The 27262-nt window shown below is 42.3% G+C and overlaps 1 protein-coding gene across 5 annotated transcripts in view; it reads right to left on the reverse strand.

The window, feature by feature from the left end:
• The window catches only part of rabgap1l (RAB GTPase activating protein 1-like), a 530937-nt gene that overhangs the window by 438593 nt on the left and 65082 nt on the right, over positions 1-27262 (reverse strand). For 4 of the 5 annotated variants that reach the window (XM_041207937.1, XM_041207935.1, XM_041207936.1 and 1 more), the window contains exon 4: positions 11502-11709. In XM_041207937.1, coding sequence (XP_041063871.1) covers positions 11502-11709 — 208 coding nt within the window. Of the gene's footprint in view, positions 1-11501; positions 11710-21878; positions 22012-27262 lie in introns of those variants that run through there. The other variant, XM_041207939.1, reaches the window with a different exon arrangement.

The raw sequence follows: 27262 nt of genomic DNA on the forward strand, positions 1-27262 counted from the left end.
ACCTGGCTCAATGAAGGATGCAGGAGAGCATGCCAGGAGCAGAACCAGAACCTGGCTTACCTAAAAATGAAGTGCCAATCTGATGACACTACAACACAGGTCAACATAAACACTAAACTTAGAAAGCAGCATACTACAGCCAGAGCTGAGCAATCCCACAACCAGCTGATCAGGTTATAGCTCTGCAGTCCTGCCCCACCCTATTCAGGAATAGTTAACTTGTGGCAGCAGGTTTTCAAAGAGCACGGGGGAGGCCATTTGGCCCATCTTCCCTTTGACAGCTCTCCAAAAGAGTTATCCAGTTAGCCGCCACTCCTGCGTTCTTTCCCCTCATGCCTGAAAAACAAACAATTAAACTAAATGGAAGAGGAGATTCCACGATCCCCATGCTCAACATTGGCAAAGATCAGCACAAGTGTAAAATGACAAGGCTGAAACATTCACGACTAATTTCAGCCAGAAGTACCTAGTGTCTAATCTATCTCGACCTCCTCCTGAGGATTCCACCATCACAGATCTGAGACTTCAGCCAATTTGGTTCACTCTTGTGTTATTAAGAAATAGGCACACTTGATACAACAAAGGCTATGAGCCCCTGACAACACCGCAACTGTAGTGAAGTCACATGCTACAGAACTAGTTGTGCCTCTGACTATAACACTGACATTTACTCAACATTGTGGAAAATTGCCCAGGTGATGTCCTGCTTAGAAAAAGGACAAATCCAATCTGGCCAATTACCTCAGTCTACTCTCAATCAACAGCAAAGTATTGGAAAGTGTTGCCAAGAGGTATTTACTCACCAACAATATGCTCACAATTTAGGTTCCACCAAGACCATTCAGTTGCAGATCTCATTACTGCATTTGTCCAAACATGTTCACATATCAGTATAAATATATAAACACTAAAAGGAAACATTTTTCAGGGCTATGGTGAAAGGGCAGCTAACTGAGAACTAACTGAACAGCTCTTTCAAAGATTCAACACAGGTACAATGGGCTGAATGCCTCCTTCTGTGCTGTATGATTCTATGAAAATCTACTGCAAGCTAACCATATACGAGGTGTACTACATACAAGGTACACTGAGTAACTCACCAAGACTCCTTCAACAGCACCTTCCAAATCCACAACCTCCATCACCTCGAAGGACAAGGGCAGCAGGCGCATGGGAACACCACCACCTGCGAGTTCCCCTCTAAGCCACACACCATTCTGACTTGGAACTATATAACTGTTCCTTCATAATACAAATTCCCAATGGATTCCTTTTAGATTCTCTGAATGTTATTATTTCCAGAATAGAAGCATTAGTTAGGTTTTTCAGGGACTTGAACCCCCAAGAGCTAAAATATACAACGGTGAACTTACTAAACTGAAAAAAAAATGGCTTTTGTTGTATGACTACTTATAACTCCCAAAACAGAATTAAGGAGGAAAGTTGAACTAGTTTTACTACTTGCTTCATTCCCAAAAAAAAAGCAATCCACACATATAGTCCAACAAGCAAATCAGAAATTGATGGACCTTCTCTTTCCATCCAAAACACCAACCCAGACACACCCAAGCCTTTAATAAAAACAGAAAATTCTGGAAATACTCATCATGGCAGGCAGCATCTGTAGAGAGAGAATTATTGCTTCGTGTTGATGACATTTCATCAACCCTTCCCAAGACACTTAGCAATGAACAGAAAAGAGGTCATGAAACATTGGGAAGAGAAATTTGTTAAATAAGATGGGGAAGGTGCAATGCGCCAGGCTTAGCTTTGTGACAACAATCCTGCCAGATGATTCAAGCTCCACTGCAGAACATGATTACATTATCTAGACTGACACTTGCCAATGTTGTATAAGACTTATGGCCCCATCTAACTTCTCAGTACAAAAAAGACCCCATAGTGCTATTTGAAGAGCAGCAGGAGATTTCTCCAGGTTTGGTGGTCACCACTTATCCCCCACAATCACTAACAGATATAGTTAACTGATTTTTCATCTCACTTCAGTTTGCGGGAGCTTGCTGTGCACAAATTGGCTGCTAGGTTTCCTACATTATAACAGTAAATAGACGTCAAACGTACTTAATTCAAAATAAGTGTCTTGGGACATCCTGAGGATGTGAATGGCTCCATATGAGCCCAAGTCTTTCTACCAGCTGAAGAGATCAATCTTTAAAGGAAGAGAGACAGAAACAGGATATAGTTTAGGGAGAGGGCAGGTGTGTTGTGAGTGAAGGATTAGCCAACAACAGTACAAGAAAAGATGCAAGGGACAAGCAGTCATGTTGCAGAGGTGCACACTAAAACACATTGTTACAGGAAATCGCTCAAATAGAAAGCAAAGGAGGGACTTGAGAATGAAGTGAGGAACTCTAGGTCAATACGCTGGGATACAGAGAACCAGTGAACTTAGGAATGAATGGAAACAATGGGAATGTACAATCTACTGCACAAGAGGGCATGAGCTGCAGTTTCTGGATTCATTAGAAATTGTGAAGGAAGTTAAGGTGTTCAAGAATTCAATTCTCAGCATGAAGAAAACATGACAGTTGAAGGAGAAAAGCATATGTGCATGAAGGTAACATTGTTGAACTGGGAAAATGCATTCTTAGCTCTGACCAGATCTCAGGCTGTAAATACTAGCTTGGGTTCGCGACATAGTGCAATGTTGCAGACCAATTGAGGGAAGTTGGTGCTGCCCCAAAAATAATGGGTGAGCTGGAAGAAACTGACTCATCCTAAGCCTTGATGCTGGATAAAAAGATAGTTACGGCCTGGGAGTCAATGTGGAGGCAGAGAGACAGAGTTGGTTTGTATCCATGAAATGTGAATATTGGCCCACATACATGAATAATATGACAGGGAGGTAGGGTGTAGTTGAAAAATAGGAGGGGGACAAGGTGACTTCTGAGGCAGTTATCCATTTACGCATGAGCTGTGAATTCCCTCAAGGAGATAAAGTTGCTGTACTGGGAGAGATGGAAATGGAACCAAGTGAGCACTGTAGCCAAAAGATGGACAGCAGAGGAGAGATGGTATAGAAGAATCAACCAGTAAGCATCAAAGGTAACAAAGATCAAAGAGCTGAGTCTTTCTTACTTACCAAAAACCCAAATTGTGGAAAGTTTCCTATAGTGATGTTGCATACGACCAAAGATGATGGGCAATGTACTCTCAACTGTCAACTTAATCAGAGCTTAGCTAGGTGTGGTGCACCGACTGTGAGGGAGTACTTGAGCTTGGAATGGTTAAAAACAATTCAAGATGGAAAGAGCTCCAAAAACCAACCTCAACAGTTAAATATGTTTTGCTGTTTTAATAAATACACATCAATCTAAAAAAAGCACTGGGACAAGTGGCTTCCCCTCTGCTTCTGTGGACAGGGGTCGCAGACTAAATTGTTGGTTGCAATCTCATTTGCAAAAAAATAACACTACACCCATACTCCCATAAGCTTAAGCAAAACGGCTCTATAACCATTCATCAATACAAAGAAACACAACTGCTCATCGAACTTGTATAGCTAGCATTGCCAGACAATTCCAAGGAATTCAGGCATGCTATTTTGCAGATAGGGGTATGAAAATAAAGAAACGTGCAAGTGCGTGGATTTGGACTACGCTGCCAGAGCTTGAGAACGGGACACCACACAACTAGTGACAGTCAAAGCCACTTCTAGAACTGAGCAAGCTGGCTAATGTGCAGAAAACTAAACAACGCTCATTTATGGCCAAGGGCTGTTCAAAGTCTACTGACCATTACTTGAATAACAACACTGCCTGGATGACGGATTTGCAATCAGTGTTACTGCTTTTAAGTTGAGAGGGAAGTGACAGATGATGAGCTTAAAAATTCTCAGCATCACAAATACTTAATTCAGAGGAGCACAGAATATTAGCCCTTTAACTGCATTTTTTAAGATAAGAAACAAAGACAACTGGAAATATGCAGCAGGTACACCTCAGCATTCTTCCAACTAATTTACCCACCAACAAGTAAAAACAATGTCTCTCGCCAAATTTCTGTACACAGTTTTACAGAATAATGCACAAAATATTCTGAGCTAACAATCATAGTCTAACATTCCTGAAACTCTCAGAACATTCCTGTACAATTCGAAGCACCAATCGCTGAATGTAATTAGTTATTCACCTAAGTCAGTAAGTGGAACCTTTCACACACAACTTTTCCTGATAGCAGCCATTATCCAACCAATGCAGGTTACAGTATTTGTTTTACTCTTTGTTGGGTAAATGTTGACTGTATCCTTAAATGCCAGTTTGGCTATGTTAGTAACACTCTTGGCTCGGAATCAAAGCCAACACTTCAGCGTACACTACTGAGGGAGTGTTACATTGTCTTTCAGATGAGAAGTTACACCGGTTCAGGTAAACATTAAAGCTCTTAGAATTACTCAAAAAGAAACAGAAACTTTTCCCAACGTCCTAGGAAACACTTCTTCCTCAACAAACATTAACTGGCTGACTGTTCATTTATCCCATTTGCTGTGCACACTGGCTGCCATATTTGGCTACCAGTGACTGCATCTCAAAAGAAACTTCCTGGTTGTGGATCACTTATATTGTATCTTCAGGATGTCTACAAGTGTCTTGTGACTGCAAGTTCTTTCCTTAACTGCTTCAAAGAATAACCAAACTTTCCTATTAACTTAAAACTGGGGAACTTGAGCTTTGAATGCTTATATTGTGCTGCCCACGTTCACTCCCCACACCTCTAATTTCTCACTAATGTGGCTACATAAGATATACAGTGTGACAGCAAAAGAAATACAGCATGCTGGACTATTGGATCCCAAATCTAGTCACGGGCTACTGCCATCCTGCAGTCTATTATCCCCAACAACAACTTGCATTTATGTAGCACTTTCACAACCTCTTAAAGCATTACAAGGCATTTCACAGGAACATTATCAGGCAAGATCTGACAACCCACGCCTTTCGAGCTGATTATTAGGACAGGTAATCAAAAGAGGGGAGAGAGAGAGAGAGAAAGAGAGAGAGAGAGAGAGAGAGCGCGAGAGAGACACACACAGAGGGGGGGCAAGAGAGAGAGGGGGAGAGAGCAAGAGAGAGAGAGGGGGCGAGAGAGAGAGAGGGGGGAGGGGGTGGGGGGCGAGGGAGGGTTGTGAGAAAGGGGGGAGGTGAGAAGGGGGGCCGAGGGAGGAAATGGGGGAGCAATAGAGATAGGGAGTCTGTGACTGAAAGGGAAAGAGATAGCAGAGAGGTTTGGGAGCAAATTCCAGAGATTGTCCCCTGGGTAGCTGAGGGCACAGCTGCAAAGTGAAGGAATTGGAGAGCGGAGTTGGACGATCACAGAGATCTGAGGGTTGAAACAAAACTTTTCTGCTAGACATTAAAAATGTCAAGTACAAAGAAACCAGTCCCATTGGCCAACGTTCGCCAAACTTGTAAACACATTTTGTGAATAGCAACATGTAGGAATTTCATTCAGAGGCCGTGTGTGATTCCAATATAAATGTAAAAGTGGCTAAAGATGCAGATTTTCAAAGCTCAGGCTGGCTGCAGCACAGAAAAGTGACAGAATAAGATGGGCAAGGAATTAGGATGCCATGGCTGAGGATAACAAGGTCCTGAAGACAGTACAAAGGAGGTTAGCCAGGATGTGCGAGTTTGGTTAGGTGGAGAGATTGGAGAAGCTGGGATTGCTCTAAGAGCAGAGGAGGTTTTCAGGAGTCCTAACAGAAGTATTTTGATGGATCAAATCAGGAGAAATTCATTTGTCTGGCAAGTGATTCAGTAACCAGAGGCCATAGATTTGAAATAATTGTCAAAAGTGCCAAAGGGGAAATGAGGAAACATCTTTTCACAGCGGGTTAAAAACTAGAAAACACAACCTCAAATTTTTGTAGAATCAGATCTCATACAAATTTTGAAAAAGGCAACTGGACATGGGTTTGTAGAAGTATAATTTGCATTATGATGGAACTGGACTGGATAGCTCTTTCAAAAGCTGGCAGAGGCATGCTGAGGCCAATGGCCTCTTTCTGTGCTGAGAGATTTTGAGATTTTAGTGCAGATACTGGAATGGGGCTGTTCACAGAGATCCAAACAAGAGACTGCATACAGAACATTCGCACAGTGCTGCTGACTTAAGGCAGCAATGCTGAGAGAGTAAGTAGAATGACTTTAGGCTTTCATAATGAACGTTATTGAGAGTGTGACAAAAGGCTAAGGCAGCTGAAATAAACATTTGCTGAAGGTGGGTCAATGTTACAGATGCTATGGTCACAGATCCAGTCTTAACCAGTTAAACATATGTGGTTATTTTAAACAGAGATAGGCACATTTGAGATTGGGTGCCAGGGAACTTAAAACAAATCTGCCACCTTTTGAACTCAGAAATGTTCTTGATATGGTCAAAGGACACGACTTTTTTTTAAAAAAAAGACAACACTCTGATCAGTTTGTGCAACCAGGGGATATTTAGCTAGACATATTTGAAATGTAGACACATTCTGCAGAACTACTACGGTGTAAAGAACAGGATTGAGAGTTCACTGTGGAGAGGTGCTGGCAAGATTAGAATGTGATCGATTTCTAAAGCTCGTGCATTTTAAGTGCACACTACAAGCGTTAGTCACCACAGGATAATATCTCCACTCAATATAGAAACAATAAGGTGAGCTCTTCGAAAGATTCCAAAAGAAATCCTTAACCCCTGCACCACGGTAAGGTGTCTCACCACGCAGAGGGTCCTATCCTAATGTCAACACTCAAAAAGTGTAAGTTGCTCAGACTCAGGTGCACAAATCAACTGTTCTGATCCCAAGTATTCATGAAGTTAAATCTCAGATGGGACCAGGAAGGAGGTGCAAACTTCTATTTCCATGAGCAAGCCAGCTCTAGCATATTAGTTATGTTTTCCTGCACAAATGTACAATCAGCAGTTAGCAAAGATGTGACAGGGCACAAACTGAGGTTACAACATGAGGTGTATTATTAATACAAGTCTAAAATACCTAACACAGCATTTAATTCTGCTTCTGTCTTGGAAGTCTCACTAAATGTATATACGCTTCTGATAGTGGAGTTGTTAATGTTTCTATTCCAGTCTCATTTCACACAGTACACCTAACTGCACAGCTCACCGATAATATTCTACACTTAGGAGCTGCAGAAACATAGGACTGATTGCACAATTTGGCACACCCAGCAAGGAGTAGCTATCATAGGGAGCACCCATTAGTGGATTCAGCTCTAATTTTTACACTTATGCATGTGCAGCTGATGGTCACAAGGCCTGGTTTACCTGGAATAATGCACTGTAATACCCACATCTCTTTTTTTGAAGCAATTTTGGAAATAAAAGCAGAAATGCACAAGGAAGCCTCAATATAAATTATCAGCAACACTTTTAGATATTTCAGCAATATGCATGGATGTGTATTCACTAATGGACCTTTAGCGATGTTAGAAATGCAAAGTTTTGTAAGATTGTTATGTTTTGGAACGGTCTTTAATTTAGGGGAAAATAGAGGAGCGAAAGGGGTAATGTGTCCTGTTCTGATTTCTGCTGACAGCAAGCCTGGGTGGCTTGGTTGTTAAAGAGTAAAGGGTGACCAAGGTTGTTTTTCTAGGAAGGTGTGCAAAAGTGTATTTGTAGACAATGGCAGAAGCATCTGTGCGGACAGTGGTGGATAGACTGCTGGTCTCCAAAGTCCCAGGAAGATGTTAAGAACATCAGGATTTGTAAACAGCTATACTTTAACCGTCAACTTAATTTCAACTTAGAATGAAGTTGGGATCAAAAGGATACCGATCAGCTTTCCTACTCTCATATTGCCATGGGTAAGGGCTTTGAGGGGGGAAAAAGGTGCATAGGAAGCCACTGTTGTAGGATCAAATTACAAGCCTCACCCAAAAGATATCCTTGAATTCCCCAGCCAGGTCACCCTGCCAGTATCCGGGAGAGAGAGAGAGAGCAGGTAAATAGAGGTAGTCTCTACGATTCTCCGCAGATGGGAGCTCACGCTCAGATTGAAAAGACCAAGTTTGTGAGGATTTAAACAAGGCTGGAAGATTTGCCTAACTTCAGCTAATGGAAGGAATCTCCAAGACATGCCTCATTGTGAAAATTAGTTCTGAGGTTAAGAGTTAACCAGGCTGGGAAAGGAAAATAATGGAGGCAAAACCTTGGTGGTTAAGAATCATTATGGACTGGTTCTGAGTGAACTGAATGTCTACTTAGGGGACAGTATAAAGTATAACTGTAGTGCAGGATTTTCCGTTGCAGTAAAAGTTAAAGGGGAAAATTCTTTTCTGTAGTTTAAAGTATAAGTTTCTTACAAAATAATGTTATAATGACTAGTCATTGTTGTTTTTAGTTTTCTTGTTACAGTAAAAGTCTTAAAACATGAAATTTTGTCATGCAATTCCTTTTTATTGACCACATGGAACTCAGATTTCTTTTTACAGTTAATGGTCCCTACGGAGATCATAAAAGTAAATAGAAGGGCAAATAATTTCACAGACCAATTTAATAGAAAGCTCACTTTTTCAAAGTCTGAAAAACTGACCAATTTATGTGAAGAAATCACAAATGATACTACCTTATGTTCTCCATAGACTAAACTGGTCTTTAACTAGAGGTAGTAACTGGTAGTAACTTCTCCAACAGCACCATTTTAATATAGGGTGATTTGTAATTCAAAGAATCTCTTAAGGAGACCAAAACTAGGGACCATAAGATAGCCACCAATAAATCCACCACAGAATTACCTAAAGAGAGTGGTTAGAATGTGGAACTTGCTAATACATAGAGTAATTGAGGCAAATAGCATAGATGCTATAAGGGTAAGTACATGAGGGAGAAAGGAATAAGAGGAGGATATGCTAATAGGGTAGGATGAAGAGAGGTGGGAATTGATTCCTATGAAGCAGTAACTCTGGCATAGACCAGCTGGGCCAAATGCTTCTGTGCTGCAAATTCTATGTAATTCTACGCAAGATAGCACTGGAGAAACTACAAACTTGAAGTGAACAGTGATAAGGTGCATTTCTAACCGCAGGTGTAACGATGGGAAGAATAACAAGTGATGGTTAGCTGCTTCCAGATAGCAGTGAGGAAATGGGAACAATAAAAATCAAGGACATGACATTCTCACTTATCTGGTTAATGAAGTGGTATTTGCAAAATCCTGAAAGAAGGTTGCCTTGAAAGGTTCACTTTTTCACAACAATAAGAAATTGGGCACACAACAATAGGGAGTAAAATACCACAGAAGAGAGAAAGGGGCAGTCAACAAAAAAGAAAACAGGATATTCTTCAGCAATCCTCAAACAGCCTAACCCAGCACCTACCAAAACATATTTAGGTGGTTTTCTGTAATGCGGTTGCCTGTTGCTATGGGCTATAAAATCATTAACTCAGCTATTAACAGAACCAGAAGAAAGACAGCAACTAAGAAAACAGAAAATCAGATGGAATCATATGTAAAATCAAGATTTTATCAAAATATAATTTAAAATGTTATAAAATAAAGAATCCAAAGGAAGAACACTGGGTGAACAAATAAAACTGATCAACTTAGGAAACTCACTGACACAATGGGCTAACATGCTGTTTCTTTCAATTGTGCTCAAATGGTGAATTATCCTTGCAGGATCACATTAATTACCTATCTACAGTTATTCTGAGAAATTGGTGGTGATCCTTCTTCTTGAACCAGTCTAGTCCTTGTCCTGAAGGTAGAAAATCCTAGGATATTAACCCAACAATGACAAAAGAACAATATGTGTGTTCAAGTCAGGATGGCATGTGGCTTCAAGGGGAGCTTGGAGGTGATGGTGTTCCCATGACATCTTGTGTCCTCTACCACTGAGGACAAGGGAAAGAGATGTGGTTGGTAGTAAGCTTGGCAAGTTGTTGCAGTGATTCATAGAAAATACATATTGCAGTCACAGCGCACCGCTGATGGAGTTAGATACTTCTAATGGAAGGAGCAAAGCAAGTTAACTCCCCTGTTCTAGATGTTGAGCTTCTTGACCAATCCAGGTGAGTGAAGAGTATCTCAGCAAATTCTTTATCTCGGCATGGCAGACATTGAGAGATGGGTTTGAAGTGGGACATTTACGCAGATTAACCAGCTTTCACCATGCACTTGTTATGGTTGGTCCAACTCAGCTTCTGGTCACCGCTTACCTGCAAGGTTGAGGGATTCAGCAGTATTGGTGGCAATGAATGTGGGGAGAAGATGGTGGCTGGGCTTTCACCTTTTGATGGATCGTTGAATCATCTGTGAACATCCCTGTTTCTGATGTTATGAAGAAGGAGGGAGAATCATTGATGAAGTAGCTAATGATGGGTGAGCTGAAGATGATTCCCTAAGGAACTCCCACAGTGATGTTCAAAGGCTGCTATAATTCACAGCCACAATTACTTCCTTTGTATCAGTTAGACTCCAGCCAATGAAGTGTGTTCACTTTAATCTCCAGTGACCTCAGATTTGTGTAGGTTCCTTGGAGCCATCCTCAGTTAAAAGCTACCTTGATATCAAAGGCAGCAACTCTCATGTCTCCTCTGTCATTGAACTCTTGCATGGATGTTTGGATCAAGACAGGGGTGAGTGTTTCTAGTGTTATTCAAACAGAGCATCAACAAACATATTGATGGTGAGCCGGAGCAGTGAGAGTACTGATTCCATCATTTCAGAGAGTACTCTTTCCATCATTTTATTGTTGACTGGGATTAACTGAACCTGTTAAGGCAGCAATCAGATTTATTCTTTATTGTGTGGCTTAAACGTACCTGGGCAATATTCCACATTATCAGGTGGATGCAGGGCTATGGCTGTGCTGGAACTAGAGATTCACTTCTGAAATAAAACCAGAAAATGCTGGAAAAACTCAGCAAGTCTGACAGCATCTGTGGAGAGAGGAACAGAGTTAATGTTTCAAGTCCATATGACCCTGCTTCAGCTCTGAGGAAGGGTCACATGGACTCGAAACATTGACTCTGTTTCTCTCTCCACAGATGCTGTCAGACCTGCTGAGGTTTTCCAGCATTTTCTGGTTTTATTTCAGATTTCCAGCATCTGCACTATTTTGCTTTTACCTTAGCGTTTGATTCATTTCTGAAATCCAGCTCTGTATCCAAACCAAGATGATCACAAGCAGGCCATTGAGCCTGGTCACCGAGAATCTGCAGTAAACTGGACCACAATTCAATATAACTGACACTCATACTTCGATATATCAAATGGAAAAATGTCACTGGTATGCAGAAGGAAATGTGGCTGTGGTTAACTGGGAACAATTGATGCTGATACTCTGTCAAAAATCAAAAAACATGCCATCTCCCAAGGTAGACATCACTCAGCTTCAGTACAAGATGAAGGTTTGTACGGCATCCTGGGATTTTTTTTTTGTTAAACTAATGATAACTATCCCCATTGTTTACGTTAACACCATCTCACTGAAGTGCAGTTGTGTAATTTTAACTGAACTAAATGGCCAGCCTACCTTACAGATCCATCTGCTACATTAGGCACATACAGGGTAACGTGAATTGGAACTTGGCAGTTGGCACGAAGGTTGGCCATGGCACGAAGAGCCTCTGCTTCATTGCGTGGAGAGGTCACCTTAGTGCAGCCCAGGTAGGTTAACTTGTTGAACAGCACACTCTCCTCTTCTGCGGCACTGGGTGATGCAGCTTTTGGTACAGGGAGCTCTGTTGAAAATACATCTGGATTAATACTGCTTGCAATAGGGACAAATGGCATCATACAGACAACACAAGTTCCTGGCCTGCATGTGTTTTCCAGAAATAAGAACGGAAAACACTGGAATTACACACCAACCCACGTCAGTCAGTATCTCTATCAGGAACAGAGGGATTATTACATTTTGGGAGCGTACCCTTCTTTAGACTGTGGATATTTGCAAAGGACTTAGCTAACTAATAAGTTTGCCTTGCTTTGAAGGAGGACAGTTTGAGTGGACTGGGACTTGAGACACATGTTCTGGGAAAATATGCATTGAGCAATGACCCCTCAGATATTTTGTGACATCATGATGCCACAATATTAGAGGCATCTTTCATGTGGTCAAATTTGGCCCTGAGCAATACACAAGGGCACATCTTACTCTGAAGCATCAATACATCCCTAATGTAAATGAATTCCACGTCCTGCAAGGCCTGAGTGGATAGCTGGGTGGGAACACAGTGTATGCAACATGCTTAGCGGTAAATGGACAAAGACCTTAAATATAAAGTAACCTTTCTTTATCCTATTGTTGGGTTCCTCCGACACAGAACAGAAACCCAATACTGTATATATTTAAAATGTTATTCTTATTACTATTGCTTATTTTTAACTGGACTTTGCTGCTGAACAAAGACAATTAAGATGGTTGACCCTCCATCTGGAAATTATCCCCCAGCGACCTCCAGAACAAAAGAATTCTCTACAACAAAAACAGTACTACCTGGAAAAACTCAGCAGATCTGGCAGCATCGGCGGAGAAGAAAAGAGTTGACTTTTCGAGTCCTCATGACCCTTCGACAGAACTTGAGTTCGAGTCCAGGAAAGAGTTGAAAACAAGCTGGTTTAAGGTGTGTGTGTGGGGGGCGGAGAGAGAGAGAGAGACAGAAAAGAATTCTCTGCTCAGTTTTGGGAACGTCACACCTCATTATGTCTAAGGAATTTCTAACAGATCACCTGGGGCTGTACAGGCCAATTTCAAAAGGAGCTACAGAATGCCACTTGTATTTGATAAGCCAACCTTGCTAGTGGAGTCCATGGGTCTGTTGAGACAGTGGCTTCCCAAACACCAGGACCTCAACACGAATGGTGCCCCTTTTCAACCCATGATGGCCAAGACATCATCAGTCCTGAAAACAAAGCCAAATTCCAGACACTGGATAAACATCCTTTGCTGGGAAGGAAGGTCACATGACCAAAGACTCTGGCCTTTCTGAGCTGTGCAGCCAGTCTGCTGTTTAACATCCAACTGGCAGGCTGCACAGAAGCAAGCGCTGTCCAGATTGGGCCACCAGCCCATCTAACCTGACTCTACTGGAAGATTTTATATCATCGTCTACAAAACTGATGCCATCTCTGATGCCTACTTTATCTTGTGGCATCAATGCCACCTGAAAAAGTGAATCTTACAACAATGGTCTCCAGCCAACCGACCCATCGAAGGCCTGTGTTCAAGACTTCCTCAATGGACTCTAATTCTGGACTCTGGGACTCACGAGAATGAATATTCAGTTTTACTGTGGTGCTTGTATTGTAAACCTCTATCCCTCCCTTAATGGTGTAAATGCGGAGTGGGAAGCTGCAAACACTCCTTATCGCGAGTTTTTGAATATGCAAAATAAATTAACCTGAGTTAATCCTAACTCAAGCTTGCTGTGGGGTTATTAGTAAAGTTGGACCAAGCAAAACTGAGGGGTTTAAAAAATATGCTACTCTTTAAAACAAACAAATGTCCATAACACTACAAATTGCATACTGCTGGTAACAGGCAGTCTTTATAAGGGAAGAAACTCTAGCTAACAGGGCACAGCTGCCACATGCTTGGTTCAAGAATGTGAATTACTCTATGCTGGTCACAAACAGGGATGCCCAAGGCATAACAGTGGAATGATCTTTCACTGGTTTTGGGGGTTTTCTGCTCATGAGAAGATAACAAAATAATAGGTATAGGCTAGCACAACTGTCACTGCTAGATGCAAGATGGTGTATTCCTCCGCTGCAGCGAAGCACAGCACTCACTACCATATACAGCTGAAACATTTGAGATAATGGCCAGAGTTGGTAATGTCTGGAACTCTTGCCTGGCAACCCATGTGGCTCAGGCCACCTCCCAAGGTCTGCATGGAACTACAACCTAACAGCCCCTCCCAACACCACATAAAGAGCTTTGGCCATACTTTAAATCTAGACAGGGCGCTGGATGTCCAATGGCCCATAGATTAAAAACTCAACACTTTATCCCGACTTCCAAACAAGTGGTTCCAACAAGTACTCAACTTAACTATGCAGATATTCTCATAGATGAAATGTGACAAACTGAACAGTGACTTTACAAAACATGCATGTGTATTGTAAAATAAAAAAGCTCAGCAAATAAAAATGCACCTTCTCCCACTTACTTTCTCAAATCCTATTACTATTCCTTTCTGCCAAATGGACATATCTAGCTTCTCCTTAAATGCATCAATGCTATTCACCTGAAACATTCCATGTCATAGCAGGTTCCACATTCTCAAGAGCATTCCGGGTAAAGAAGCTTCCCCTGAATTCCTTCTTGGATTTATTCGTGACCATCTTATTTGATGATCAATGTTCCTTCTAAATTTTTTTTGTACTAGTCGAGCTTCAAACTGCACTGAGCAGTACTTTTTTTGATATAAATGGACAGTTTACATTTAAGTTATGCATTACATAATGCTGAAGTTTCTCCTGATGAACAGAAAGTTGTAAGCAGCCTATTTGTTTCAATGCGTAGTACATTCCAAATCGCTGAGCAGCCACACACATCTTAGAGGGAACATTGTTTTTGACTCCTTGCTTTGGATTCCCCCACAAATAAAAACATCTTCTCTACCTCTACCCTATCAAATCTGTTCATGATTTTAAAGATCTCTATAATTTTAAAGAACGATTAACATTCACTTTTCTAGAGAAAGGAACCCAGCATGATAGTTATAACCTGAGTTCTAGTATCATTCTCGTAAATTTTTTGCATTTTGCACAGTTCCGTTTATTTTATTTGTAATATGGGGAAGGGAACAGTACTCTTAAGTGTGGTCCACTCAACATTCTACAGAAGTTGAATATAACTTCTCTCTTGATATCAGAGCCAACAATCATGATTCCCAAGAGATGGTTCTGATCACAGGTACTAAATGTTTCTAAATAAAGATCAGGAATATTAAACAGTGCAAAACCAGATTAAGTTTCAGTTGGACAGGTTGGGCTTGCGTCCACTAGAGTTTAGAAAAGTGAGGGGCGACTTAATTGAAGTATATAAGATCCTGAACAGTCTTGGCAAGGTGTTTCCTCTTGTGGGTGAGTCCAGAACTAGGGGGCACTGTTTTAAAATTAGGCATTGCGCTTATAGGATAGAGATGAGGAGAATTTTTTTCTCTCAGAGGGTTGAGAGACTTTGGAACTCTCTGCCTTAGAAGGCAGTGGAAGCGGGGTCACTAATATTTTAAAGGCAGGGGTAGATTGATTCCCTTGCCTAGCAAGGATCTAATGTTATCAGGGGTAGATGGGAACGTGGAACTGGGCCGAATGGTCTACTTGTGCTCCGATTTCATATGTAAAAGGTGGTTTATCTGGATTCAACTTCCAGACTGTCCTCATGTATCAAGACACCAGACAATATTCCCCTAATCAATCTGAAGGAGGGGATCAAAGTCCACCATTGACATCTGGGAAGGATATCTGCTGTACTGATCTGGTCTAATCTACTTGTGACTCTAGACTCTCAGCAATGTGGCTGACTCTTAACTGCACTCTGAAATTGCCTAGCAAGCCACTCAGTTGTACCAAACTATTACAGTAAAGTCAAAAAGGAATAAAACCAGACGGACCACCCAACATCAACTTAAGCACCAGAAACAACAACAGCAAACCTAGCCCTGTTGACCCTACAAAGTCTTCCTTACTAACACCCGGAGGCTTGTGTCAAAATTGGGAGAGCTGTCTCAGACTAGTCAAGCAGAGTGATTATAGAGTGATACTCACCAAATCATACCTTGCAGACAATGTCCCAGGGCCACCATCCCCATCCCTGGGTATATCCTGCCTCACCATCAGGACAGACACACCAGGGATGGCGGCACAGTGACATACAGTCGGGAAGAAGCCCCCCGGGAGTCCCCAACATTGACTCTGGATCCCATGCAGTCTCATGGCATCAGGTCAAACATGGTAAGGGAGCCTCCTGCTGATTACCACCTATTGCCTCTCAGCTGATAAATCAGTCCTCCTCCATATTGAACACCACTTGGAGGAAGCACCGATGCTGTAGAATGCACCCTGGGTGGGGGACTTCAATGTTCATCACCAAGAATGGCTCGGTAGTGCTACTACTGACCTAGCCAGCAGAGTCCCAAAGGAAATATCTGCCAGATTGGGTCTGCAGCAGGTAGTCAAGGAACCAACAAGAAAGGAAGAGGCTTTGTCTTCAACAATTTACCTGTCACGGATGCAATTGTCCATGACAATATAGGGGTGACCACCACACAGTCTTTGTGAAGACAAAGTCCCACCTTCACACTGAGATACCCATCATGTGTTGAACACACAAGTGTCACACTTCTGGTCAAGAAAGGAGGGAGACAGAAAGCAGCAAACTATAAGCCAGTTAGCGTAATGTCTGTCTTTGGGAAAATACCCGAACCCAATATTAAAGAGGTAGCAGCAGAACATTTAGAAAATCATAATGTAATCAGGCAGACCCAACATGATTTTGTGCATGGGCAATCATGTTTGACAAATTTATTAGAGTTATTTGAAGATGGAACTAGCAGGATGGATAAAGGGGAACCAGACGATGTAGTGTATCTTGATTTCCAAAAGGCATACAATAAGGTGCCATGTAAAAGGTTAATACACTAGATAAGTGGTTGTGGTGTTGGGGGTGATATATTAACGTGGATGAAGAACTGGCTAACTAGACTGGATAACTAACAGGAAACAAAGTCAGGATAAATGGGTCATTTTCAGGATAGCAAACTGTAACTAGTACAGTGCCATAGGGATCAGTGCTGGGGCTTCAATTATTTTCGATCTAGCTTAATGACTTGGGTGAAGGGTCCGACTGTATTGTAGCCAAATTTGCTGATGATATGAAGATAGGTAATGTCATGCCCTATAAAGGTATATCACATCCATAACTTTACACGTGGACGTATCTCAAATGAAAGCTTCTGGAACTTTTATTTGTTTAAAATGGCACTGATAAACTTGGGGGGGGGGGTCAGGTGACCTTTGCTTATTCAACACAGACTATCAAGCTTCCAGAAGTTCCAACTTGAAAAACCATGGATGGAGGCCTATCCCATGAATGGACATATCAAGATGAATGTTATCTGTGGAATTCACACTTGCCATTGTTCAAAGCTTACTCAAAACATAGAGTCAATGAACTCCTAGACATTATGTCTCCAGGTTTGCAATTCAACAAAAGAAAGCAGACAGGACAAGTTACCTACAAGTGAAATGATGTTTCCCACAAGTGAAAGGCCACCATCGACCTCCTATCATATGTCAATGGCCTTTTAGCTTTAAACCATTCTCGATGAACAGTGACCATTGACCATATGATTGAAACTGGCTTCTGATATGGATACTCTTTATTACCCCAAAAGAGACGAGGGAAGACTGGAGAAGAACAACAACAAGACAGCAGCTGCAGAGAAATGTTGTACCATCTTTGCCTTTTAAGAACCAGTCGTCAGCCAGTCTGAGAACCAAACTCAAATTAGTGCAACCTTTTCCAGTTACAAAGTTCACCTGAAAATCAACCTCCGAGATACTCATCTGCAAGAAACCTCAAAACCTACTGTAAACACTTCGCTTTACAAGGCCTCACTTCAACTTTAAATCAAACCCATTCAAGAAAACACAAGCCTGCCACATGGGAGACCTGGAATCGTAAATGAGAGACGGAATTAACTGTGATCTGTAAAAGTGCACTATACGTGTGTGTCGGGGGGATGGGGGCTGTGTGTGTCTGTGTGTGTGTGTCTGTCTGGGTGGGTGTTTATGGGTGTGTGGGCACGTGTGGGGGTGGGTGGGTGTGTGTGTGCCTGAACATGTAATGTTGCATTAATTTGAGGCATGTGTGAGAATAAATTACTTTCTATATTTTAAACTCATGAAAGCTTGCTGCCAAATTATTTAATTGGAATACACACTCCAAGGGTACGAAAAGACACACCTCTTTCCGAACAAACCGTAATTGCAAGCAGAAAGAAAGCAAATACTTTCCTCCTGTCACAGACAGAATGTATGTAGTGAGGAGAATACGAAGAGTCTGCATAGGAATATAAACAGGTTAAGTGAGTGGGAGAAAATTTGGCTGATAGAACACAATATGGGTAAATGTGAAGTTGTCCACTTTGGCAGAAAGGACAGTAAAGCAGATTATTATTTAAATGGAGAGAGACTGCAAAATGCTGCAGTAGAGAGGGATTTGGGTGCCCTTGTGCATGAATCACAAAAAGCTAGCACGCAGGTACAGCAAGTAATTAGGAAGACAAACAAATATTAGCCTTTGTTGCAAGGGGGATGGAGTTTAAAAGTAGGGAATTCTTGCTAGAGCTGTACATGGCATTGGTGAGACCGCACCTAGAGTACTATTTACAGTTTTGGTTACCTTACTTAAGGAGGATCTTATTTGCATTGAAAGCAATTTAGAGGAGTTTCACTAGGCTGATTCCGAGGATGAGGGAAAGTTGAGAAGGTTGGTCCGAAACTCACTGGAGTTTAGAAGAATGAGAGATGATCTTATTGAAACATATAAGATCCTGAGGGGGCTTGACAGGGTAGAGGATGTTTCCTCTCTTGGAGAAATCTACATCTAGTGGGCACAGTTTTAAAATAAGGGACAGAGAGGAGGAGGTATTTCTCCTCAGAGGGCCATTTGTGTTTGGAATTCTCTCTTCCAGAGAGCAGTGGAGGCTAGGTCATTGAATATATTCAAGATTGAGTTAGACAGATTTTTGATCGTCAAGGGAGTCAAGGTTTATGGATTGCAGGCAGGAACGTGGAGTTAAGGTCACAATCAGATCAGCCAATAACTTATGGAATGGCAGTGCAGGCCGAATGGCCTTCTCCTATTCCATTTTCTTATGCTATGTCTGGCACTAACACTGTGCTAAATGGGATAGATTTAGAATAGGTCCAGCAGCTCAAAAATGGGCACCCATGAGGCACTGTGGGCCATCAGCAGCAGCAAAATTGTACTCAACCACAATCTGTAAACTCATGGCCCAGCATATCTTTCAATCTACCAACTTAATGCGGAAAAGTGTGAGGTGTTGCATTTTGGAAGGACAAACCAAGGTAGGACATACAAAGTCAATGGTAGGGCACTGAGGAGTGCGGAGGAACAAAGGGATCTGGGAGTTCAGATACATAGTTCCCTGAAAGTGGCATCACAGTAGACAAGGTTGTAAAGAAAGCTTTTGGCATACTGGCCTTCATAAATCAAAGTATTGAGTATAGGAGTTGGGATGTTATGGTGAGGTTGTATAGGACATTGGTGAGGCCAACTTTGGAGTAACTACAGGAAGGATATCAGTAAGACTGAGAGAGTGTAGAGAAGATTTACTAGGATGTTGCCGGGTCTTAAGGAGTTGAGTTACAGGGAAAGATTAAACAGGTTAGGACTTTATTCCTTGGAGCGTAGAACAATAAGGGGAGATTTGATAGAAGTTTACAAAATTATGAGGGCTATAGAGAGAGTAAATGCAAGTAGGCTCTTTCCACTTAGATTAGGAGAGATAAACACGAGAGGACATGGCTTTAGGGTGAAAGGGGAAAGGTTTAGGGGGAACATTAGAGGGAACTTCTTCATTCAGAGAGTGGTGAGAGTGTGGAACGAGCTACCATCTGACATGGTAAATACGGGCTCACTCTTAAGTTTTAAGAATAAATTGGATAGATACACGGATGGAAGAGGTCTGGAGGGTTATGGACTAGGTACAGGTCAGTGGGACTAGCGGAATAGTATTTCGGCAGACTAGAAGGGCCGAATGGCCTGTTTTCTGTGCTGTAGTGTTCTATGGCTCTATGGTTCTACCACCAAGCCAATGGATCAACCCTGGTTCAATAAAGAGTGCAGAAGGGCATACCAGGAGTTGCACCTGGTGACGCTATAACACACTACTGCTTGCATGTCAAACAGCAGAAGCAGCATGCAACAGGCAGAGCTAGGTGCCCCAACAACCAACAGATCAGATCAAAGCTTTGCAGTCTTGCTATATCCACTTGTATGACTGTGAATGGTGATGGACAATCAAACAACTAACCGGAGGAGGAGGGCCCACAAATATCCTCAATGCTGGGGGAACACAGCACAGCAGTGTAAAAGACAACACTGAAGGATTCGCAACGATCTTCAGCGAGAAGTGTCAATTGGATGATCCATCTCGGCCTCCTCCTGAGGTTCCCAGCATCACAGATGCCAGTCTTCAGCTGAAGGTATTGGATAGTGCAACATCCCAGCTATATTACGGAAGGCTTATGCTCCAGAACTTGCCGCGTCCCTAGCCAAGCTGATCCAGTGCAGCTACAATATTGGCATCTACCCAGTGCAGCTACAACACTGACATCTACCTGGCTATGTGGAAAATTGCCCAGGTATGTCCTGTACACAAAAAGCAGGACAAATCCAACTCGACCCATTACCACCCCATCAGTCTACTCTCAATCATCAGTAGTGATGGAAGGGATCATCAACAGTGCTATCAAGCAGCACTTGCATAGCAATAACTTGCTCACCGATGCTCAGTTTGGGTTCCGCCAGGACCACTCAGCTCCTGAAATTATAACCATGGGCCAAACATGGACAAAAGAGCTGAACTCCAGAGGTGGGGTGTGAGTAACTGCCCTTGACATAAGGGCAGAATTTGACCAAGTTTGGCATCAAGGAGACCTGAAAAAATTGAAGTCAATGGAATCAGGGGAAAACTCTCTGCTGGGTGGAGTCATACCTAACACAAAGGACAATGGGTGTGGTTGTTGGAGGTCGATCATGTCAGTTCCAGGGTATCACTGCAGGAGTTCCTCAGGTTAGTGTCCTAGGCTCGATCAGCTTCAGCATCCTCATCAATGACCTTCCCTTCATCATAAGGTCAAAAGTGGGAATGTTCGCTGATGAATGCACAATTTACAGAGATAAAAACAAAAAAACTGCAGATGCTGGAAATCCAAAACAAAAACAGAATTACCTGGAAAAACTCAGCAGGTCTGGCAGCATCGGCGGAGAAGAAAAGAGTTGACGCTTCGAGTCCTCATGACCCTTCGACAGAACTTGAGTTCGAGTCCAAGAAAGAGTTGAAATATAAGCTGGTTTAAGGTGTGTGGCGGGGGGGGCGGAGAGAGAGAGAAGTGGAGGGGGGGTGTGGTTGTCAGGACAAACAAGCAGTGATAGAAGATCATCAAAAGATGTCAACAACAATAGAACAAAAGAACACATAGGTGTTAAAGTTGGTGATATTATCTAAACGAATGTGCTAATTAAGAATGGATGGTAGGGCACTCAAGGTATAGCTCTAGTGGGGATGGGGAGAGCATAAAAGATTTTAAGATATTTAAAAATAATGGAAATGGGTGGGAAAAGAAAAATCTATATAATTTATTGGAAAAAAAACACCATTCATAACTCCTCAGGTACTGAGGCAGTCGATGCCCATTTGCAGCAGGACCTGGACAACATTCAGGCTTGGGCAGATAAGTCGCAAGTAACATTCGCATGATACAAATGCCAAGCTATGACCATCTTGACATCCAATAGCATTACCAATCGCTGAATCCCCCACTATCAACATACTGAGGGCTACCATTGACCAGAAACTGAACTGGACTAGCCATATAAATACTGTGGCTACAAGAGCAGGTCAGACGCTGGGAATTCTGCAGAGAGTAACTCATCTCCTGACTCCCCAAAGCTAGTCCACCATTTAAAAAGAATAAGTCAGAGTGTGTGATGGAACACTCTCCACTTTCCTGGATGAGTGCAGCTCCAACAATACTTAAGAAGCTCATGTGATTGGCACACCATCCACTACCAACATTCACTCCCTCTACCACCACCACAGAGTGGCAGCAGTATGTACTATCTACAAGATGCATTGCAGCAACTCACCTAGGTTCCACCTAGAAGGTTATGTGCAACAGACACATGGGAACACCACCTCATGAAAGCTCCCCCCAAGCCTCACACCACCCTGACTTGGAACGATATCACTGTTCCTTCATTGTCGCTGGATCAACTTCCTGGAACTCCCTTCCTAAAAGCACTGTGGGTGTACCTACATCAGATGAACTGCTGTGGTTCAAAAAGGCAGCTCATTACTGCCACCACAAGGGCAATTAGGGATCGGCAACAAACGTTGGCCTTGCCACTGACGCTCGCATCCCATGAAAGATTCAAAAAAGACTGAGATGGCATATTAAAAAAGAGCAGAGAAAGCTAGGATTTGGTCACAAATCAAGGTCTTCCATATATCTGAGGATAGATATTATGCATAGAAGAAAGGGCTATTGCTCTTGGAGAAGCTCTAACAAGAAGTTTCTTCCACTTGAAACTACAGTCTAATTAATAGATGATTCTCAGGAAGACAAGATAATATTAACTAAGAGTGTGGAATTCTTTCCAATAATTATCCCTTCTCAAAAATCAGACCTTTAACTGGAAGTCTAGATCTAAATATGTAATTCAACCAACAGTCGAAAATCCTCTATCCCATGGGAGACTGAGATTGGACAGGAACAGCTCAGGATGTCCAAGTACCAAAGTTTTCAAAGCCTGTGAGGAGTTACCAAAATCAACTTCACAATTTGCTTTTCTATAATTTGCGCACTAGGATAAATGAATGAAATGCTTACGCATTGTTTACTTACAAAGACCACCTCAGATTTCAAGGTGGTTTACACAAAAGCTGGGAGCTGGTGATTGTCCAATGGTATGAGGAAATCTATCAATGAGAAATACCACAAGGCAGGTGTGGGTGGATCACAATGCAGTTCAATGCATGCGCTAGTACCTATTTCCAGGTAACCATTACAAAGGTCATTTCATGCCATGGCTCAGGCATACTCAAGCTAGCAGCATTGCACTGTGACAGAGGTTCAAAAAACAAGTTCCGCTTCTGTTGTTGACACAGCAGAGGGCTGTCAAATTGTCTGCCCAGGGACTCGCTGACTTGTCCTGCATCAAATTCAACAAATGTTTAAGAGCTATATGTAACAAACTCAAGCCTGTAAGGTGCTTGATAACTCACAAAATGGCATGTGAATCCAATAGAGACCAGCACGTGTTTATGCTGAAACAGAGTATTTTTCTTTTGCAAGGAAGGGCCTGTGGTAGAATCAAGGCTCTGTCATGAAACATATTGTAAGATTATCAAATTAAATCTTTTCATATAACCTTCAACTACTGTGAAATTAACTTTAAATTCAGTTAGCTGTCTTTTATAAGGAATCTTTTCTGGGGGGGGGGAGGCAGGGCAAAATACACAGCATTGCCTCAATGCATTCCTTGTTAACTACAGAGAAATGATCTCTTTCTTAGTTGTGAAATACTGGAGTCATGCAATAACTTGTAGAGCCTTGACATTTCATAATAGGATATAAAATTCCAAAAGGCTTGGTCTCGAAGCAGAGTTTGTAAACAACCCAATCAGGGAGGAGGGCTGCGATCCATGTCCATCATAGTTGGGTATTGGAGGTCATCGCTTATCTGTTGGAAAACAAATGGGGATTTTTTTCAGCCACTCCAATCTGACATGCAATAGATGTTGCTTCATCTTCCCCTATTCGATGGTATTTTTTGATCAGTGCAGGGGGATTGAACAATCGGTGTAGGAATTTGCTCTGTCCAAATTTCAGATCACTTCAAAGGTTCAGCAAAAACTCCTAAAACTTTACTTTCTGCTCAAGAAATAAACGCGTAAGTTTAATGCATTCTGCTATTTCCATGTTGCTTCTGGGTAAATTCCTTTCCTTCCCGAGGTATTGTCACATGCTCCTCAGCTCAATTTATCTTATCTGAAATGTAGTCACCCCAGCACTTCAGAGAGCAGTAGCTAACCAGAACTAGCAAGTTCTTTCTCCACATCCCAACTGTAATCTAGGTCATAGGCTTTCAAATTATGACAAGGAGTCTGAATTATGAGAAAAGATTGGACAAGCTTGGAATTTTCAGCTTGGAAAGAAAGCCTGAGAAGTGATCTTATAATCTTTAAAACGATCAACCTAAACGGAGTTGGTGTATTTGGTGACCACTTTTGTGCCTTTGGAGACGGCATGTTTGGGCAATTCCCCTGGCAACATGAGGCGGACGGCCCTCTGGATCTCCCTGGCTGAGATGTTGTGGCACTTGTTGTAGTGAATGAGGTGCAAGGCTTCGCAGGCAATGCGCTCGAAAATGTCGACAATGAAGGAATTCATAACAATCATGGTCTTGGATGAGGTCCTAGTGGAAGGGTGGACCTGGGTCAGCACCCTGTACACGTAAGCTCTGCTTGCGAGATTTCCTCCGGTTCTTGGTGACCTTAGTCAGTGACTGCTTCAATGCCTTGTGGGACACACCGCCCTTAGCTGCAGCTACCACCTCAGGCACTCCACTCGACTTGGGCCAACTCAAATCAGCTCTAAACGGATGGAAATTTGGTGGAAGCAACCCTGGGAGTTTTCCACATTGCTAGAAGCCTCCTGTATCAGTCAAATAAGGTCAAGGTAATTTCCTGCTGAGCACTACCTACAAGCTCTCACCACCCCATCTACTCCCCTATGTTGAACATCATCTGGAGGAAATTCCAAGGGAAATAAGCGGGGTGTAGGTTGGGGACCTCAATGTGCACCACCAACAGCAACTCAGTAGTGCCATCACTGATTGAGCTAGCTGAGTCCATAAAATCACTGTTGCTTAAATGACCCTTCATCAATTACTCAACAGACCACGTCCTAACCAACTTACCTATAGCAGGCATATTCTCTACAATAACACTGGTAGAAGGAACCCCCATTCAGTACTGGTAAAGACAAAGCCTGTCTCCCCTGTTAGGGATGTCCTGGCTCCAATCACCACTCTACTGATAACCTACAGAGGACCTGGGCTGACAAGTGCCAGGTAATAGTCAGATCTCACAAGTGATTGGTGCATGGGAACAGTTGTTGCCCATTTAGCCCCTAAATCATGCTCCACCATTCAATAAGATCATGACTGGTCTGTGACCTAACCCTATATACCTGCCTTTGCCCCATATCCCTTAATATCTTTGGTTAAAAGAAATCAATCTCTGATTGAAAATTAACTGGTCCAGAATGAACCTTAGTTTTCAGAGAGCGTGCCAAACTTCCATCATCCTTTGCACATAGAAGTGTTACCTAACTTGTCTCTGAAAGGCTGGCATCTAGTTTTTAGACCATGTCCTCAGCCCTAGACTCCCCAACTAGTGGAAATAGTTTCTCTCTAACTACCCTATCAATTCCCCTTCAAGCTTTTAACAAATCACCCAAACTTCTAAATTCCAGGGAATACAACACTAGTCTGCGTAATCTCTCCTCATAATGTAACACTTGGAGTCCAGGTATCTATACTGCACTCCCTCCAAAGTCATTATATTGCCTCTAAGGTGTTGTGGCCTGAACTGCTCACAGTAACTCCAGGGCCAGAAATCTTTGCTCACCAGGTGGGCTGGCGCCAGACCCGAATGAGCGTTAAATGACACAATGACATCGGGACGTGCAATATTTCAGTCGGTGGGCGTGCACAGGAGTCAGCAGCGCGCCTGCCAACAATTAAAAGGCCATTAAAGTAATAATTACATTGAATCAGTGAAAAGGCCAAGCAGCCTTCGGGTTTTTTAGGAAACCTCATCTACGGGCGGGATGAGGTTTCCAACAGCAAATCAAAATTAAATAAAAATGTTTAAATTTAATTCACAACATGTCCCTGTGTATATTTTTTAACATTTTAAATTTCTTTTATTTTAAGTTTTTTAAATCTTCATCTCCGAGGCAGCTTTGTGCCTCAGTGAGCTTTTTCTGCGCATTCCTGTGAAGTTCCCCACTCGCCCTTCCCACCCCGGCAGTGCTGAGCGTTGCAGCATGCATTTCACACTGGACGGGCCTTAACTCACCCACCCAGCATGAAACTGCAGTCGCGGCCCACCCAGCGTGAAATCACAGTCGGGGCCCAACCATTCCCGCTCGCCGTCGAGCCAGCCCGACAAGGGCAAAATCCTGTCCCAGGTATGGTCTAACCAGGTCTTTGCATAGCTGAAACATGATTTCTAATACTTTGTATTCCAGTACTCTAGATATGAAGTCCAGTTTTCCATTAGCCTTCTTGATTATTTTTTGTACCTGTTCAAAACATTTTAATGATTATGTAGATAGACCCCTAAAGTCTCTTTGTACTTTCATGGTTTTTAACTCTTCACCAAATCATGAGGGGTCTAGAAAAAGTAAGGAGAGAGAAAAACTGTCCCCTTTGAGGGAAGGATCGAGGACCAGAGAATGCAGATTTAAGGCGACTGGCAAAAAAAAAGACCAAGGCGACATGAGGAAAATTTCTTTTGCACAGCAAGTGATTAGGATCTGGAATGCACTGCCTGAGACTTTGGTGAAGGCAGGTTCAATCATGGCCTCAAAAGGGGATTGGATAAGGACCTAAAGGGAAAGAATTTTCAATGTTACAGGGAAAGGGCTGGAGAGTGGGACTAACTGAGATGCTCTTGCAGACAGTCAACACAGTTCCAACAGGCTGAACCATTGTTGTAACCATTCTGATTTCAAAAGTAACCTGTTCTATCCTTTTCAGGTCCAAAGTGGTGACCTCACACTTGTCTATACTGAAAGGCACTTGCAACAGTTTTGTCCATTCATATAATCTTTGCCTATCTCTTCACATTTTATGCTTGTCTACACTGCTTACAATCCCACCAACTTTTGTATCATTGTCAAGCTTGAATATGTGGCTCTCTATTTTGTCATCCAAGTTGTTAACAAATAGAGTGAATAGTCGAGGCTCCAACACTGGACTCAACATTCACTATTTGGGGACAGCAGTAACATATCAACCTTCATTGGACCCATGCGACCTCTATCAACAAGAAGGATAAGAATAGAAATGGTGCAGGAACACCATCATATTGAAGTTCCCTTTCAGGTCACACAAGATCCTGATTTGAACATATATTGATGTTCCTTCATTGTTGCTAGGTTCTGTATTCAACGCCACTGTGGAAGTAGGAGCAAAACAACTAGTACAAAGGTTCAAGGAAAAAGGTTCACCACAACCAGCTCATGGTAACTGGACAGACAATAAATGCAGCCTCATCAGCGTTATCCACATCCCCAAAACAATTTTTTTTTAAAAGTACGAATCATTAGCCAGGATTGTTTCACAATAAACTGTGCAACAGCTACTGAACAGATTCACTTAAAGCCAAAAACTTTGACCAGAGCCACCTAAACCAGTATCTTGTAGTGAAAACTAATGTCCGAACAATAAATAAAAGG

This window comes from Carcharodon carcharias, chromosome 16 (assembly GCF_017639515.1).
Source record: "Carcharodon carcharias isolate sCarCar2 chromosome 16, sCarCar2.pri, whole genome shotgun sequence".
NCBI classification, from domain to species: Eukaryota; Metazoa; Chordata; class Chondrichthyes; order Lamniformes; family Lamnidae; genus Carcharodon; species Carcharodon carcharias.